This window comes from Amblyomma mixtum, chromosome 2 (assembly GCF_055824585.1).
Source record: "Amblyomma mixtum isolate Tamu chromosome 2, ASM5582458v1, whole genome shotgun sequence".
Classification (NCBI taxonomy): domain Eukaryota; kingdom Metazoa; phylum Arthropoda; class Arachnida; order Ixodida; family Ixodidae; genus Amblyomma; species Amblyomma mixtum.
Window position 1 is genome coordinate 292,424,459 of NC_143013.1, and position 17,772 is coordinate 292,442,230.

At 48.4% G+C, this 17,772-nt stretch overlaps 1 protein-coding gene across 1 annotated transcript; it reads left to right on the top strand.

Moving 5' to 3' along the window:
* The first annotated feature begins 3,864 nt into the window (after positions 1 to 3,864).
* Positions 3,865 to 5,049, top strand: LOC149364487 (uncharacterized). Its single transcript, XM_089568700.1, has one exon. The coding sequence runs from the start codon at positions 3,877 to 3,879 to the stop codon at positions 5,047 to 5,049; it is 1,173 nt and encodes a 390-aa protein (XP_089424826.1). The 5' UTR covers positions 3,865 to 3,876.
* Positions 5,050 to 17,772: the final 12,723 nt, after the last annotated feature.

Sequence of the window (17,772 nt, forward strand, 5' to 3'; positions counted from 1 at the left end):
TCTTGCATGCACAGCAGGAACTGATTTGTGTCTAGACCAGGGGTTCTCAAACTGGGTTCCGCGGAACACAGAGGTTCCGCGGGCTGTCTTCTTGTGTTCCGCGAGAACTCTCACCGGCCCTGACCCGGCAGCTGATATGAGACTGTCTCCGAGGGCTACTGAGCCACGCTTTGACTTGCTCTTAAAAGATAAGCAGTACCACCCATCACATTAGTATTTGTATTAATCTGTGCAATAAACATTTAACCTTTGCAACTCTCTCTGCAAAAATGCACTCGACAACATTGCTGGTAAGTGAAAGGGGGAGGTGGGGGGGGGGGGGGGGGGGTTCCCTGGAACTTATTGAAGGCTTTTGGTGTTCCTCCAAGCAAAAAAGTTTGAGAACCCCTGGTCTAGACCATCCAGGAGGGAATGTACAAGGACGGGAGGATAGTACAAACGCTAAAAAAAAAAAAAAAAGCTAGCTGGGGCTAGAAACGCATTTTTGGTTCTAGCAAGTACCAACGTTGGGGAAAAGCAACCAGTTTTGGGCGCCTTGTAAGAAGAAAGGAAGGTTCTGGGAAGCGGAGGCAGGGCTGCGTACCGCGCACGCGAGGTCGCGGGGTCACGGAGTCGGAAAAAGGTTAAATTCTTCCACTCGCCACTCGCAGCGCACCGCAGAGCCGGCAGCCTTCTCTCTTGTCCGCCTACCCGGCAGGAGCTCTCCGGTTCCGGCCGGGGAGACGGACAATAGTCGCGGGCGAGAGCGGAGGGGGGGCCCCCACCACATGAATGGCATTAGAAGAATGTCACTGGCGCCTCGACTACGGCTCAGCTCGTACTATTCTGGCGCAGCCTTGGTTGCTGCGTTTCGCCCGAAGTGAACACAGCACCGTGCCTTCCCGTGAATAGTAGAAGCAGGGACGTCGCGGCCACATCGGCATTCGCAGGATAGCGCCGCCCTGTCGCTTATTAGCTCACTTATTCTCTGACAAGTCAAAAAGTCTTCCTGTCGTGGCACGCCATGGCTTACGACACCACGTCTGTCATTCCCCTTCGTACTTCAAGCGTTTCTCTTCTTGCTATGAAAGTATTAGCCGTTGCGGCCACTAATTCAAGCAGCGAGAAAAATTTCAGCGCCGAAGGATTTGTAATGAAAGAGCGCCGCTCTTGTTTCGATCAAGCCATCATCAATGAACAACTTGCATATTTAGAGTGATAAATCTATACCTTTATGCGTTGTGTCTTGTGTATAATCCCAAACTGTGATCTGGAATGCGAGGTCAAAATTTGAATGTCATTGAAATAAACTAATTTTCCTGAAATTCTCTTTTTGTGTCGTCGCCGCTTTGCAGGTCGGGCCGAGCACGAGCGTGCTCAGGGTCCTTCAGTGTCGGGCCGAGCTTCCTGTCGGTAGGTTAGGTCCCGGGCCGGGCGCGGGTTCGAAATTGCGGCCCGTGCACAGCTCTATTCAGAAACCTAATCACATTTCCTTTTGTGAAAAAAGAGCTATTTAAATGGTGCAAGTATGAAGCTACAATGAAGTCAATTACAGATTTCTGTGCAACAGCTAGAGGAATTTCAAGAGCATGTTATACGTGATGCTAGTTGCCTCAGTCACAATTGATGCAGTCAAGTATTATTTCGTATATTTTTTTTTTACCCAACAGACATGAAATGTCTGAAGATGAATATGTACCAAACACATCGAAACATCAGTTGTGATGCCTGAAAAAAGTTGTACTGCAACATATAAATGCTCAAGTCCCGATAAGCAGGAATACTGAAGGGGAATTTCAAACAGTTTTCTTTTGTTCGGGCTCACGCACCTGCTACAAACCTGTCCCCAACCGGACATGACGTCATTAAATATCACGTGACCAATGACGTCACGCGTATGACTTCATATTTTTGTGACCAATCAGCGTTTCCAGCCTACCTACCCGCAAACGCTTGCCTGCTTTTACCCTTTTGGCTGAGCGCACCACCGCCCCTGGCGTGCGGCCATCACTCACGGTTCGAGTGAGTGATTTTCCAGGGGGGTGCAGCCGCCCCCCTTTGCCCCCCCCCCCCCTCCGGACGCCCATGAGCCGATCCACTGCGGCACCTCTTCTTCCTTTCTTCTTTCACTCCCTGCTTTATCCTTTCCCTTACGGCGCGGTAGTGTGCGGCACCTTTTTCTCTCTCTCTTCTTTCATTCCCACCTTCAATTCCTCTTGTCCCTTACGGCGCGGTTCAGGGGCCCATCGATATATGTGAGGCAGATACTGCGCCATTTCCTTTCCTCAACAACCAATTTTCGATCAGTCAATATTCACACGCCGCACGCTGCCCGCACCCACTTCGCCCTTTTGGCTGCGTGCAGCGCTGCCGCAGAAAATGTGAAGAACCTTGCATTTCCAGCGATTTGAGTTCGTGCGTCAAAGACACAACGCTCCCGGCGTCTACGGAGCGACAGAACCGGCCGAACCACAAAAAAAAAAAAAAAAGAAGCGGTGCGCGCGCATTTGCAGAGGCCTCCTATGAAAAAGGTCCATTGTGCTAAGCAGCGAAGGCTCTTAGCTGGGCGTGCTAGTTTACTTAATCCGACATGGTGACTAGAGCTAAAAAGACACGGACACCAAAAGAAGCGACAGCCTGTATCCTGTCGCTTCTAAATTTCTGTATGTGTGGCTCTTAAGCGCTAGTCACCATGTGCTAGACAGGACTGACGATAATATAGCGAGAGAGCCTTGGAGATAAGTAAAAAACAAAAATCGCTATTCCTGTGTCAGAGCCATATCAGTACTTCTATCGGATATGAGTAGGCATGCCCCGGGTCCAGTGCATAAATGGAAAAGATGTAAAAGAAAACATTACTCCCCACTCTTTCCTTTATTTTTTTGTGTGTGTGTGCTGTGTATGACTGCCGAAATTTCTTGGATGTGTGCGTCTTGGCCGCAGTAATTTGTCCTCCACTGACAAGAAGTAAGCTATCAGTTGTTAGTGTGTTGACGTGTGTGCCCTGTGTGTTTCTTCTAGTTTCCCCAGTGGTGGATTATCACTGGACGTGAACCAATACGCACCCCCGCACGTGTTAAGAAGGGTGACGTGGTGAGTCACGCTTGAGACTGCCTCTCAGCGCAGCTTTGAAACCTGTCGTCGAACCGTCCTCTCCCTTCCTCAAGGCTCCTTCCCTCTCCTCTCATAGCGTCTATGTTGCCGCCCTCAGGAGGGGTCCTTCGACTCTCGCACCAGCAGTTCGGCCTCTGAAATCTCCCCGTTCGTTTCGTGCCTCGATTTTTCAAGACCCGTCAGGAATGCAGTGAGTAGTATCCTCGTCGTTATTTGACGTTCTGCTGCCCGCCTTTGGTTGCGGAGGCTCCGGTCGTGTTTATCGCGTTGGCCCGAGACTAGATTCGTTCCCACTGACTCTTCAACATGCTGCCGGCTTTCGACATCGTCAAGTATATTGATTCCCTGCCAGTTTTAGCATGGGAGCGCATATTTTCATTTCTGGACGGAGGGTCTCTGGTAGCATTCACAGAAGCTTTTCCCAGTCATGAATATATCACCTTCCAGGAACGCTTTGTTCGAGCGCTCAGATTTACGCCCGACACAGATGAGCGCACCATAAAAGACTTCCTCGCAGCAAACATTTCCGATCGCGTGAAGAAGCTGGACTTCCAAAACTGCATTGCGGTTCCGTCAGCTGTGCTGATAAGCTGCATTTCCAGGTGCAGTAATCTGAAAGAACTGTGCTGTGTCAACTGCGTAATTCATCCTTTGCATCTATTTACCCTGCTAGCTACCGAATTGCCTCAGGTGCGGCGGCTTGAATGGTCTCTTCACGATAGCAGGTTCTACGAGTGGCGGGTGGGCCACGACTTCCAGCCGTTGTGTACACAACTGGAGAGCATGTACGTGGAGCTGGTGCCTAGGATAGAGAATTTCAGTCGTTTAACTCGGATCCTGCAGCTATGCCATCAGATGCGAAACTTGCACGTCCACTCCATCCGCAAAGCCACAGCATGCGCACAGATAATCGACCTGCACACGTACTTTGTTCATCACCTGCTGAGTTTGGACACAGTGAAGTTCACCAGCGAATGGGCCTTCTTCCCCGGAGAAGCAAAATGGCCCAGGTATAGGCGTATTCCGCGGCTCCCGGTTGAAGCCGAAGACATTATGCTCTCCAGCTTAAGCTATCAGCTGAAGCCGGTACTTAGGAGTAATTTGGTAATCTTCGAGGACGGACTGCAGAGCGAGCAGCTTAGAAGAGTCGGGCAAGTAATCGGGGCCATGGAAGCCGTCGACCATATAAAGCTTCACCGCCTTCCCAAGGCCGTCTCGAAGCCCGATTGCTGGACGGATGTCTCGTCCCTGTGCCTAGTCCTGAAGGCCCCTCGTGGAGAGAACTTGCCAAGAACTGCATGCGCCAGCAGCTACCACATCGAAGCAATACAGTTCTTCTTCAAGAGTTGCGTGTCCAGCATCACAGAGTTGAACATGACGTCGTTCCACTTCGATCACGGCAGCGATGGGTCCGCGATCGTGGGCTCCACTCTGCCTCATCTACGGGCGCTGGCGCTCACTCCCTGCGGGGTCAACCAGGCCGACTCCCTCACCTTTCTGGCGCGTGGATGCCGAAACTTAATGCAGCTGGAAGTCCGGGCGGAGCGTGATGCGAAAGGGGAATGTACGTGTGAATTCTGCAAGACGCCTCTTCGGTTCAGCAAAGCGGGCGTAGAGGAGCTGCAGAGGACGACCAAGCTTTGGCGGCTGAGTCTGGATGACGCGGCTAAGTTTACATCGCTGGATTTCTTGCTAGTGTGCCGCGTCACCGACCTGCGGTTAAGTCTGTACAGCCTCGAGGAAGAGGCGACAGACACTGCCGACCTCTACGCTACCCTGACCGGACTACTGCGAGCCAACACGAGGCTCAGCTTCCTGACGATTGAGACCCGCGGCATGCAGCTGCAGCACAACGGATCCGCAGAGGGCCTCGCAGCCATTTCTACTCTGAGCCATCTCTGCGTCCTCACGGAGGCGGTGACCGGAGAGGTGGACGTCGCTTCCTTCTTCGAGTAAGTGATTAGTTTTATGCTTGCATGTACTACATATATTCGCACGTTTCCTTTATTCAGATATCGTCTTCTATCATCGTACCTCGGCACCTTAAGCACACTCGCTCATGACTGAGATCCACTCACATCAAAACCACTAACGTCCCCTCGCACTCGCATACATGCCCATTCACAGTTTCACTCGCCATGAAGTTTGCAGTGCATGTTTGCGTATAGACGGCACATCCTTCTAAATAGAGTTTTCTTTTCTCCTTGTTTGCTCACAGTGGAGGTTGTGAGATTTGACAGTGGGCTCTGTGTGCGCGGAAAAGAGTGCTAGGCGGCGCGGGGAAGACCGTCGACATTCGCTTCGTCGCTTAGTGGGCAAACCTCAAGCAAGCGATGGCAGCAGGCTACGTGCACCAGCGGTATAAGCAGCGGATATGTGTTTTCCTACGGTGCCTGCGCACTCCGACTTAGTATACTTAATAAACACGCCCGTGACCTGTCACCTCGATCTGCTTGGAAGTGAGCAAACTATGGAAAAGAACAGCTGCTCTGTGAGTTTGTCTGTGCCTGCGCCCACCGAAGTGTAGTCGGTGGCTGGGATCGAGCGCTGGACATACGCCTCGCCCTGAAGTGCTCCCGCCCCCAGCTCGCTGCAAACATGGTTAGCTCTTTTCTCCTTATTTAAATTTTGCGGGTCTGCCTCATAGCTACAGCAAAACTAAATATTTTCTCTACGACGGCGGTCCACCGGCGATGACCCAGCCGACGTGCTTGTTGAAACGAGGACAGATCTCGGGTTGCCGGTTCTCTGATAAGCTAATAAAGGGAGGGGGTGGGGGGTACACGGACAAAACGACGTTCGTGGGCAAGACGGACTTTTCTCGGGTCCCCTCCCCTAGCGTAGCATGACATTGAGCATACTTACCACATAGCACATTGAGCATACTTACCAGAGATGCAGTGATGAGCTGCCCAGTGTTTTGTCGGGTTCTTTGAACAATTTTTACAATTTTGTTGCTTGAAGGATCTGCCTTGGCCCCAACTTATGTTGCACACGTGTGCCCCTACGCTTTCTGATGAGACGACGAGTGTCTAGATTAAAGGGGGCCACGAAACGGCTACTGTGCGATGCGGGATAACGTCTGAAGTATGCATGAACACCGTGGACGCACGTGGGGACTATGAATATTTTTAGAGGTGTGGGAAATCGAGTTTTTGAAAAGATCTTACCTTCGGGGAAAGGAAAACCACTGACACAAGTACAATTTTGCCTCGAGTAAAAGGGATGCAGTGGATGACCATTGTAGATCGCTTTACAATCGCCCCTTGGACTTGGCTTCCTCTAGCCAGGGCACGTGTGCGCGACTGTTACACTCGACGCCGAGGGCCGACGGATCCCCGCCGCTTCCAACCCCTTCGTCCCCCCCCCCCCCCCCCCTCCCTTTCATCTTTGTGGCCCAAGGGAATGAGCGTCCCATGGCCGGACAGAAATGCCTTTCTCCGCTGCCGCGCTCGTCACTGCTGTCTCCCTTTTGTCCCGCGTCACTGACGACTGACACCGTCAGGTGACCGCTTGGCCAGGTCAGAGGGTTTGTGACCCGGTGGTGGCTTCTGAGCTTCACCTTGGCGGCGGGCGCACTCTCGGCGAGCTACCGGCACGTCTGGGGGATTAGCCTTTTGACAGGGAGGCCTACCCAACACTCGCCAACGACGTCACAGCCAGCGGCGTGTGAGTCAAGAAGGCGGTAGTTTTAAGGCGGAAGCCTTTAATGCCTCATCGTTGTAAGCAGGAGTTGTCGACAGAAATGTCACGCTTTTCAGTTGGTCGAAATGATCGTGACGTCACAGTGCGCGAATTTGAAACTCAGCCAATTGTACTTTGCCTAGTATCCATGCAACCAATTCAAGGGATGGCATAGTGATGCTCCAAATAAGTTGAAATGAGTTTAGTTAATTCGTTAATTAACCAATTACAATAATTAACCTTTCTAGTGCGACCATACAAATAAAGAAACCGAGTAGGAAATTGGTCGAGTTAAGGAATCGAACCGGGGTCTCCGGAGTGCGAGACAAGCACGCTAACCACTCCGCCATGCCAGCTCGATGATTTGGAATGAACAAGGGCACGTCTAGTGAATGCGGTGTCTTCGTTCACTCCCATCTTCCTCCCTACCCTTACGACGAGTTTGAGGTGTTCACCGAGATATGCGAGACAGATACATTTCCTTTCCTCAAAAACCAATTTACCGACGAGCAAGGCGTAGAGCCGAATGCGCGATGGCGTTCTGTGGACTCCCTGGCAGCGTTGCAGAGCACTGTCGCGTTCCACTCATAGAGGCGAAGCTTAACATCTTAACCACACATAGTGACACAAGCAACAACACTGCGCTTAAGGCTTTCGCCTCACCGCACTTTAGGTGAACAAAGCGCCCCCTGAATTTTTTTTTTTCGCTGCCTCAGCACTCGCTCCCCCCAGCTATCCTTTTGTCGTTCCTTTTCCCATAGGAAAAGCTCACAATGGTGGTGGTAGTGGTTTATTTTTAAAAAACAAAAATAAAAATAGATGAAGCAAAAGAGTGTTGTTGGTCGCGTCAGTTGCTATAATATCTTAAACACCCGAACTGCAGCCGGCGGAAATGAAAGGGAAAGGGAGAGGATAGTGATGAGAAGCATAGAGGGGAGCGATAGCAAGAAAGGACGGGAGACCTGCCTTGCCAGCAGCTGATTTCGCGCACTCAAGCCAAGGTTGAGAGCAGCACGATCGTGGCGCGCGAATGCGCTAGTCACGTGATTTTTTTTTGTATTTCGCGTGCTTTCTTTGGAGCTCGGAAAAAAAGAGACAAGTGACGCTTTCTTTGTCGCAAATAAATGGAATGGGTGTTTCTGAAGGTGCTCTCCAACTTTGCTATTCACATCTGCTGTCTAGTGTCAATATTTACGCATTTAGAAAAGTTATCTCAATTGCTAATTAATTATTTGCAAAACATAAAATTGCCTAAGATGCGCAAGCCGGTTGGTAGGAGTATGTAAGTGCTTTCACTGACCTGCCTCAAATATCTTATTTTTTAAGCCTTGGCTAAAGTTAGCCTGGCCACCCGGTATAATTAGAGCCAGTGCAGTCCTCCACCCTGCACATACCGGGACATAAAAAAAAATCCTAGGCGTCCACGGCAGTGATGGGTGCCGCTTTACGCTAATTAGTGCTGATAAGCGGACAGTCGTTGTCTCAGCAGCAAGCATTGGAACTAGTAATATGGGCGCGAGCCGCATAGAAGGCGCGGCAGGTGACACCCATCCTTCTAGCAGCGGCAGCGAGGAGATTGGTCAAAGGGCCCGACAGATTCATTGCCGCTCATAACACCCGCGAAGGGTCTGCGCCCATGTCAACGCTAAACTATAGCAAAGGGAACAGGAACAAAAGGTTGCCGTCGCTGCGCCCGCTGATTCCTCTACTCTGGTCCTCCAAACACACCCGCATGTTGCCTCACCCTCGAGCGCCCTCGGCAGTAAATATTCGCTCCCCTCAGCTGTAAACAACGTAGAACACTAAGCGGACAAGGAAAGGGGAATGAGGGGCTCGTTATAAATATGAGACGCCAACAGCCACAGAAACCAAGGGGCACAGGCGATTTTTAATTAATTTATTTATTTTGTGGTGTTGATCAGCTTATAATATTACTGAATATGTTATCGCTTAAAGCTAATTGACTAGAAAAGCAGAAGAAAAAACAACCACATGCCGCCGGTGGGATCCGAACCCACGACCTCCGAATCACGCGTCCGGTGCTCTACCACTGAGCTACGGCGACGGCTGTCAAACCTGTTGCTTTCGGGTCAAACCTTCTGCTGTCAAACCTTCTGCTTTCAAACCTTCTTTTTCGGCTTTCTGCTTTCGGGGACCGCATACTGTCCGTGACGGGGCGCAGCGGCATGCTTGTGAAGCCAACCAACCACTGCGCACGTCTCCTGCGCCGCTGCTTATCGCACGCCTCGTCATACCCGGCTGCGTTGATGAATGAAGCGCCTTTTCTCTCCCGCTGCTCCTCTTGTTTACGCCGTCGTCGGGAAACACGCGGACAACTTCGCTGTCGCACGTATACTGACCACTCCCATACACTCACGCTCACTCACACTGATGCCAACTGTCACTCATCATCACAGACGTGAGTGCGAGTGAGGTGTAATGAGTTCATGCAGCGTGGCTTTTTGGGCTTGTTGGTACATAGTTCCCAATACACTGTAGCGCAGCAAAAGACGAAGACACAAGAGACGAGAGGACACAAGAGACACAAGCGTTCGTGTTCGTCTCTCGTCTCTTGTGTCCTCGTCTTTTGCTGCGCTACAGGGTATTGACCATCATACACTTCTCTCTTTCTTTCTTTCCTTCTTTCTTTTTTCCTTCTTTCTTTCCTTCTTTCTTTCTTTATTTCTTTCTTCCTTTCTTCCTCTCTTTCTTTCTTTCTTTCTTTCTTTCTTTCGTTCTTCCTTTCTTTATTTATTTCTTTCTTTCTTCCTTTCTTTCCTTCTTTCTTTCTTTCTTTCCTTCTTCCTTTCCTTCTTTCTTTCTTTATTTATTTATTTCTTCCTCTCTTTCTTTCTTTCTTCCTTTCTTTCTTTCTTTCTTTCTTTCTTTCTTTCTTTCTTTCTTTCTTTCTTTCTTTCTTCTTTCTTTCTTTCTATAACACCCGCTTCTTTTCGCTTCTTCCTTTCTTTCTTGCCAGAAAATCAGAATGTGCGTGTCTTCTAATACGTATGTATTTTTCGCTTCTCAGGTTCATGGAGGCCGAACTGCCTCTCCTGCAGGTGCTTCACGCACACTACATGGACACGCTACGGGGTCTGAAGCAGGTTACATGGCTTCGTCAGCGCCATCCGGTTACGGCTCAGCTCGGGAACGAAGAACGGCGGCGCCTAGGAAGCGGTGTTTTTCTCGAAGACCGGCCCTGCCTTGGCTGCTCCCGGAGGTCCTTCATCGGTCTTGCAAAGCCTAGCATCCTTGTTTGAAATGCCAACGAGAACACAGTCTCTAAAGCTGCGGCGCGTGCGGCCGACGATCCCTGCTTCGACTTTTCATGATAGTCGTCTTGCCATGTGTACATAGCTCCTACTGCTCGATATTGCAGCAGTGAATGCATTTCTTGCTTTTTTTTCTGCACTCCCTTTCTTCATGTGCGTTCGCTGAATAGTCTTTAATGCATGTGTTCTGTCTCCTTAGTGCGTGCTCGATATTTTTGTTTCTTTTCCTGGGCACTAAATCAGAAGAGAACACATTAATTACTGTGGCATTTACTTCTGCCTTGAGGCGAAACTGCAATTATCAAAAGCGTGGGGCATTTCGCTCGGAGTTCTAGTGCCATTAGTGAATGTGGACATTGCTGTTTGTGGGTCTATTGCAAGGAATCTGCGGAATACCATTGATACAGTGCATAAACAGAAAAGAAAAAAAAATCACGGGCACTCAGTGGGATTGATGAGTAAGGGAATACGTTGGCAAATGGACTCCGATTTTGTGAGCGCCTTGACTCGTGGTGACCTCTTTGTGCAGTCACGCAAACTAGAGCGTGCGCCAGAGATCTGTGACGCACTCTCTGCGTGGCTGCGACATGTAGTGCCACAGCGTGAGAGGCTAGCAGTTTAACACACAAAGGAGGAAGGCTGCTTGTTATGTTCTCCAACGCCGACTTTGTCAGCCCACTCCACCGTCAGAACTTGCGTTCTGGAGTCAGAGCTAGCCAGCACGGCCTCCCACCGCTCGAGAGATGGAGCGGTATCACCCGAAGGTGGCTCTATTGTGCAATCCCATAGGATATTATCATAGTTGGCTCGTTGGCCGCAGTGTTTGCAGTTCGGGTTGTATAGTCCAGGATAAATGTGCGCGAGGAGTGATTGTGTGCGTAACGATCTCGTCTGTAGACGACGCCATGTAGCCTCTTGTTCTTTAGTCAGGCTTTTGTCCGGAGGGGGGAAAGCTCTCCTCTCTAGTTTAAAATGATTGGTTAGATCATGATATGTGATCATGGAGTCTTTCGTGAAATTCAGGGAGCCAGATTCATCCACTGCCCGTTCGACGAAACCTAGGGCTTTATTGTGGGCTGCCTCGTTCCCCGGATTCCCCGAATATGCTGGGACCCATACCAGTTCGGAATAATTTGGTGAGAATTTGGTGGCGTTGAGGATTCTAAGGGATGTGTTTGTAATCTGCCCTGCTGCGAAATTATTGATAGCTTTTTTGGAGTCGGTTAGAATGATGCTGTCTTGGGTATGCGCTAGGGCGAGGGCTATAGCTGCCTCCTGTGCCGTTTCAGAGGATTCCGTTTTGACTGTTGCCGAGACGATGAGGTCGCCATTCTCGTTCACAGCCACAATAGCAAAGACACTCGTATGTGTGTATTCTGCTGCATCTACATAAGTTGTTCCGGCGCGCTGTCCGTATTTATTATGTAGGGCTTTGGCTCGTGCTTGTCTTCTACCCTCAAGGTGTATGGGGTGCATGTTTTTGGGAAGTGGTTTGATCAGTAGGGCTGCCCTATAGCCGCAGGGCAAGTCTACTTTAGCGCCATTCGTAGGTTGAACGCTAATTACAAGCCTAGTAAGAAACCTGCCAGTTCTGGAATTGGCTGATCTCGCCGTTTGAGCCATTACATGGGCTTCTTTCAGTTAATTGTAGGTGTTGTGTATTCCTAACCTCGAAAGCCTTTCGGTTGAAGCATTTAGTGGGAGCCCTAAGGAGGCTTTGTAGGCCTGTCGTATCATGCTATGCAACTTGTCCTTTTCTGCTTTAGAAAATTTGAGGTAAGGGGTGGCATAGAGTATCCTGCTCAGCGCAAAGGCCTGCACTAGTCACCATAAATCTCTCTCCCTCACTCAATCGCATCGATTATCTATGCGGCGGGTTAATCGCGCCTTCGCTTCTATCGTGCATTTCAGCTTAGTGAGTGTGTCATTATTCTTTCTGTTTGTAAATACAACCCTAGTATTCTCGTGGTTTGTACCTCTTTGACGGATCGTCCATTGCCATAGAAGTTTATGTGCGGCGGGGGAAGTCATAGTTCTCCTACCTCTTTGTTTATGTCATATCACGAAGAGCTCAGATTTTTGCTCTGAACAAGTGATGCAGGATTCCCATGCGCATGCCTCAGTGATGTCCACTGCTTTTAGGAGTGTGTCTTCTATATAGCCTTCGGATACTTTGGTTACCCAAAGCATGATGTCACTGCATAGAACGTGTGATGTAGGTCTGGTATTTGTGCGAATTTGGGGGGAATTTTGATTTTGATGAGGGAGAGGTTAAAAAGGAAAGGGGACGGAGCCCTGTGGTGTTCCTTTGGTCCCTAGTGTGATTGGGGCATACTCTATTGTTCCGACCGTTATCACTGCTGTTCTGTTAGTGAGGAAGGATTGTATGTAGTTGTACGTCCTTTCTCAGGGGTTGATATCTGACAAGCTTGTCAAAATGGCTTTTGTGGGTGACGTAGTCGAAAGTTCTAATAAAGTCTAAACCTAATATTGCTTTCGTCCCTGTTCCCTCGTCAGCTTCAATTATGTCCTTGTTAAGCTGCAAGAACGTGTCCTGGGTAGATAGTTGGGCCCTGAATCCTAAAATAGCTTCAGGTAGGAGGTTCATGTCCTCTGCATAGTTTTGGAGCCTGTTGAGGATGACATGCTCCATGAGTTTGCCTAGGCATGATGTTAATGAAATTGGGCGTAGATTCTCAGTGCGGGGGTTCTTATCCGTTTCGGAATGAAAGTGATTTTTGCGTGTTTCCGCGTGGGATTCCGGCCATTTTGCCAATTCACGTTTAAAATCATTGGACCCAGATGTGAAGCTCCGGCTTCCATCCGGCCTACCACGACGGGAAGAAACTTTACTGTGTCGCCTGTGGCTTGGTGTAGCTTTCACCAACCATTACTCTTTCTTAATCGGAATGGCTGATAGCCCTGCATGTGCAATCTGCGGGCATTACGAGAATATATCACACCTTTTTTGTGACTGCCCTGCCTACAGCGCCGAAAGGCAATCTCTCAGCAGTGCGCTGGAGCGTCTGGATCCACGCCCACTGACGAAAGTGAAGATTCCCGGCCACTGGCCGCGGCGATCGTCGGCGAAGGCCTCCAAGGCACTGCTCCGCTTCTTGCGAACTTCTGGCCTGCATGATGGGCTGTGAATTTAACGAACGCTGACTTTCCATGTGACTTAAATTTTCTGTTACTCTCCTTTCTCTTTCATTTTTTTATTTCCTCACCCCCTTCCCCCTGTAGTGTAACAAACCGATTATTCTTCGGTTAACCTCCCTGCCTTCCTCTTATTCCTCCCCCTCCTTTGCGTGTTTCCACTCTTGCGGTATGTTGCCTGCATGCCAGTGTTTGTTCATAAGGTCTGTAACCGCCGTGATCGACGTTGTGTCTGAGTTCCTGAGAGTCTTATTAAGGCGAAAGCCTTTAATGCCTCATACTGTCGTTAGCAGACGCGTCGGCAGGAATGTTGACAGACGCGTCGGCAGCCGTGTCGACAGACGCGTCGGCAGGTTTGTACGCCTTTCGGCGTCACTGCTTAAAAAAAAACTGCGCCGAGGGTGGGAATCGAACCAGAGCTTTTGGCATTTGAAGAGGAGACGCTCCCACTCCACCACGAAGGCTTTTTTTCTTTATTGCATTTTCACAACGGGTACAAAGAAGTAAAACTTGTCAGCAACACTTGCACTGACACAGCAGGTTAAAATTTTTTCAGTTCAACCAAGTCATCCAACACATTTAACCAAGTTGGCTGATCAGGCAGTGCCTGATACACTTCCCTCAGACGTATGACACCTTCAATGAAATGCTCGCGTGGAGATCTCACAACTACTTCTGCATTGTTGAATTGTGTCCTTGTTTTCCATAAACTATGGAGGCTCACGGTTCCAGCATGAATAAAGGCGCATGTAATGGATGCATTGGTTTCATAAATAAAATAAAAGGAATAAAGTCAAGAAAAGGAAAACAAAAATAAGAGAATAAGCAAAAATAAAAACAAAATAAAATAGGATATGAAAATAAAAATAAAAAACAATAAAAACAAGAAAAGGAGCAAAAATAAAAAAAATATGAAAAATAAAAAGTAAATACAAACAAACAGAGCGCCAGGAAACGCTTTCGCCTTGCAGCACTTTAGAGAGCCAAAGTGCCCCCTGAATTTTTTTGTTACTTTGTCTGGTCCTGCCGCAGATGTCCGCAGTTTTTCAATTGCGTACCAGACCTCTGCGTCTGTGATGTCTGCGTCTAAGCTGTAATTAGGAGCCCCCGGTAGTCTGGTTGTATGGTGCCCTCATCCGTGTTTAGATAGCGTTCTGCTAGCTCCTTGATTAGGTCCTCACTTTTACCGTCATATTTATGTATGAGTCTGTACAGTTTACTTTGTTGCTTCATCAAGAGTAGGCTTCAAAGCGGGCAAGAGTTCAAACTTGGGCTGACACGTGCAAGTGGCCGCGTGCTCTTGCGTTTGAACTGCGTCGCGCGCGGATGAAAGTTGATTAAGATGACGACTTCCGAAGAACAGCGCTAGAGTTTGGCAGTTTAAAACGAGGAGAGAAAGGATATGGCGACGGTCGATCGGTTTGGAGCAGTGGTAAGCGAAAGTTACTGATCTGATCACGCCGTCGAGTGTTCGAATCCCACTCGAGGCCACAGTATGGTTTCTTTTCAGCTCCACGCTCTGTTGGGCATACATCGGACGTCGAATTTTCGTTCACATAACCGTTGTAATGCTAACGCATTGATAAGAGGAAATAATATGCTGCATCGTGTCTGAAAGGCAGGGTGCAACACATGTGCCATCTCGCAACAGTAGCAGTTGCGATGGCGATGAGGCCACCATGATGCAGCATTTCTGGCTTCGCAAATAGCCCTGCTGGAATCGGGAGATGAACCGGGTCAGCTTGAGGCAACCTGCTCGCAAAGCTTCTCTCATTGTTAACGGCTTTTTTTTTTTTTTTTTGCTTTCAGCCTTCTCGTCGCTAAGTTATAGACGAGACAAAGAAGGCGCGAATGAAACCAGCGGCAGCTGGAGCCCAGCGATCACTTCCCGTCGCCTAACAATCGCACCGTGATGACGAAACCCCGTGCTGTCCGCTGGGCGGTCGTCTTTTGCCGCGTCTTCTGCGTTCCCGAACATGTATATTTTGCGGCGACAAATGACACGGTGATGGGGTCTGGACGCCAAGATGTGGGACGTTGCGAAAGACAGAGAGGAAACGACGGCACAAAACATGTTTTCGAAATTAAAGTGTAAAAGCAACGCACGTATGCTCAGTGGGCGAAAAGGGAATTCCTAATTCCCCACCTGGTTCCATTAGGTATTCCACACGGTATGCCTATTCATTCGCAACTCTGGCTGGCGGAAAGATCGCGGGCGGCATTGCATCCCAACAGGAACTGTGTTAATTTTTGGAGGGGCGCAACTAAAAGCACTAACTAAGCGACAGAGCATTGAAGAAGAACCAGGTGTTCTACTTTTCTATGCCGCTTCGCGATATGCCAGCTGCCTAAAGGCAGATGCATTTTTGACTCTGTTTAGAGGGCGCTGGGCCTGCTGATCGAATTATTCCGGGCAACCAGGTTACCGCTCCCGAGAGTGAAATGCCATGGGTGCCTGCATACGTGCGCCGTGCAAATGACGCGACATTGATAGAAGGACACGGTATTGAGTTCCTACATGAACGTACCGCGGTCATGAGTGTAACCTGAGCATAGCTGCTACCAGCGATGAACATGAAAAAAATATATATCCAATAAAATTAAAACGCGAGTGGTAAATTTACACTTCTATTGCACAGTAAATAAAGAAAGATATGTTACATTCGAGTAAATGCGGACAATTCGAGTTTTCGGGAGTTGTAGCTCTACGAACGAGTTACGTGGATCACACGGAACGCATGAATAACTAAATACAGACACTAAATGAGGTTCTTTTGGGAAGTATAGTGTTTCACTCAAAGTTTACGCAGTTTAAAAAAATAGGCTTTTTGAGTTAGAACAGCGCTTTTTTTGGCATAGCATTGCCAGCGGGGAAATATGCACATCAATTTACAGCTAAGGCGTGCTAACTAGCAGGCTGGCTAACTAATGTTGAACAGTTAACTTTTCAACTATTACTGTTAGGTCCCTTAATTATTCAGAGGAGTGTAGCCCACCGTAAATAATATACATATCAATTTTTAGAATTTCGATAACACGCTTACCCTCGGCGCTGTGGCCCAGCAAATTTTGCCTGCATCGCGCCAAATTAAATTCGCCCTCGAGAAGCTTGCAGGCAAAGCAACCTCTCCAGTACACGAAACTCGACAAAATAGATAAAATTTCTTGGGCTACAGCGCTGAGGGTCACCACGCTTTTTAAACTGAAATGGAAGAGAACATTTTTACTGCGCGCCACAGTGCAGGGGAGAGCGTGCTTTGAGTGTGTGTCACTTTGTCGGAGGCCAGCACTTCTTTTCTTTCATGGTAAAGTTACTAACTTTATTAATTAAAAAAAGACTAACGCATTAGATGAGGACACAGAAATAGAAGAACACAGGACAAGCGCTGTGTACTTCTATGTACTATCAGCGTCAATTGAAACGCGAACAAGCCAATTGAAACGCGAACAGCCGTAACTCGCAAATATTATACCAGGGAGGCAAAATACATGAGCAGTTGATTTCCCCATCGAAGCCGAAAAGACCGCTTTTCTGAAATGTTAATAGGCCACGCCTGTATTTCACCTCCAACCGCTAATATGCTTGATTTTTTGTGCTCGCGTTTCAGGTGTTTTGTTCGCATTTCATTTGACGCTGATAGTACCTCTGTACTTCTATGTACTTTTGTAGTTCTACTTCTGTACTAGTATTTCTGTGTACTCGTCTAATGCGCTAGTCTTTTTTAATTAATTATGCACAACCAGCTAGCCCAGCTAGCCCAGCTTTCAGTCTTAACTACTATTTTTATACGTGCTGAAGCTAGACATAGGGTGGAAGGTGACGGCATTGGATGACGGCATTGGATTAATCTTAGGTGTACGTGAGGCTACCGGCCGCCGAGGACCCAAAGGCAGGAGTTCCTCACTTCGTCGGAATAGGAAATGAAGCGCCATATATCTCATACTCAGCAGCAAAACGTCCCAGCCGCTTAACCACAATGGGAAGTCTTTTCAAATCCGACATGCGACTTATGGCGGGAAAGCGCAGTATTTTTTTTCCTCCCGCCCTTTGTTCAGTATTGACGACGGAAATGACAGCATTTTTAAGAGGTTTCCAGATTTGTTCGCTCCGTTGCTATTCTTTCAAGTGATATCTGGAAATGAACGCTGACCGCAGTAAGGACCGTTCAAGTAAGACTACTGCGTTGTTTAACGTCCGCTATAAAAACAATCCACAGCCGCTATTTAACTTAACTAGGCCATTTGTTTCCAGTATATTTTGCCGAACGACTGTGGCGTCATCTTTTTTTTTTTGCGCAGCTTAATTTCTTTTTCCACTAAAAACCTTAAAAAGCAAAGCAATAAATATATGCATCGTCGCTCAATACTTGTGCTATACATATAAAGTTTAGCTGGCTGCAGATGCTGCAGTGGACAATTCGGACAGCAGCTACAAAAGCAAGCACAAGGTTGTTCCTCGTCGTTCACTCTCACGCCTCATTCAACAACTCCAGCGCCTGGCTTTTGATGGTAAGTTGCTAGCTGAAGAAATCATTTTTTTTCCTTAATAAATAAAAAAATTTACTCG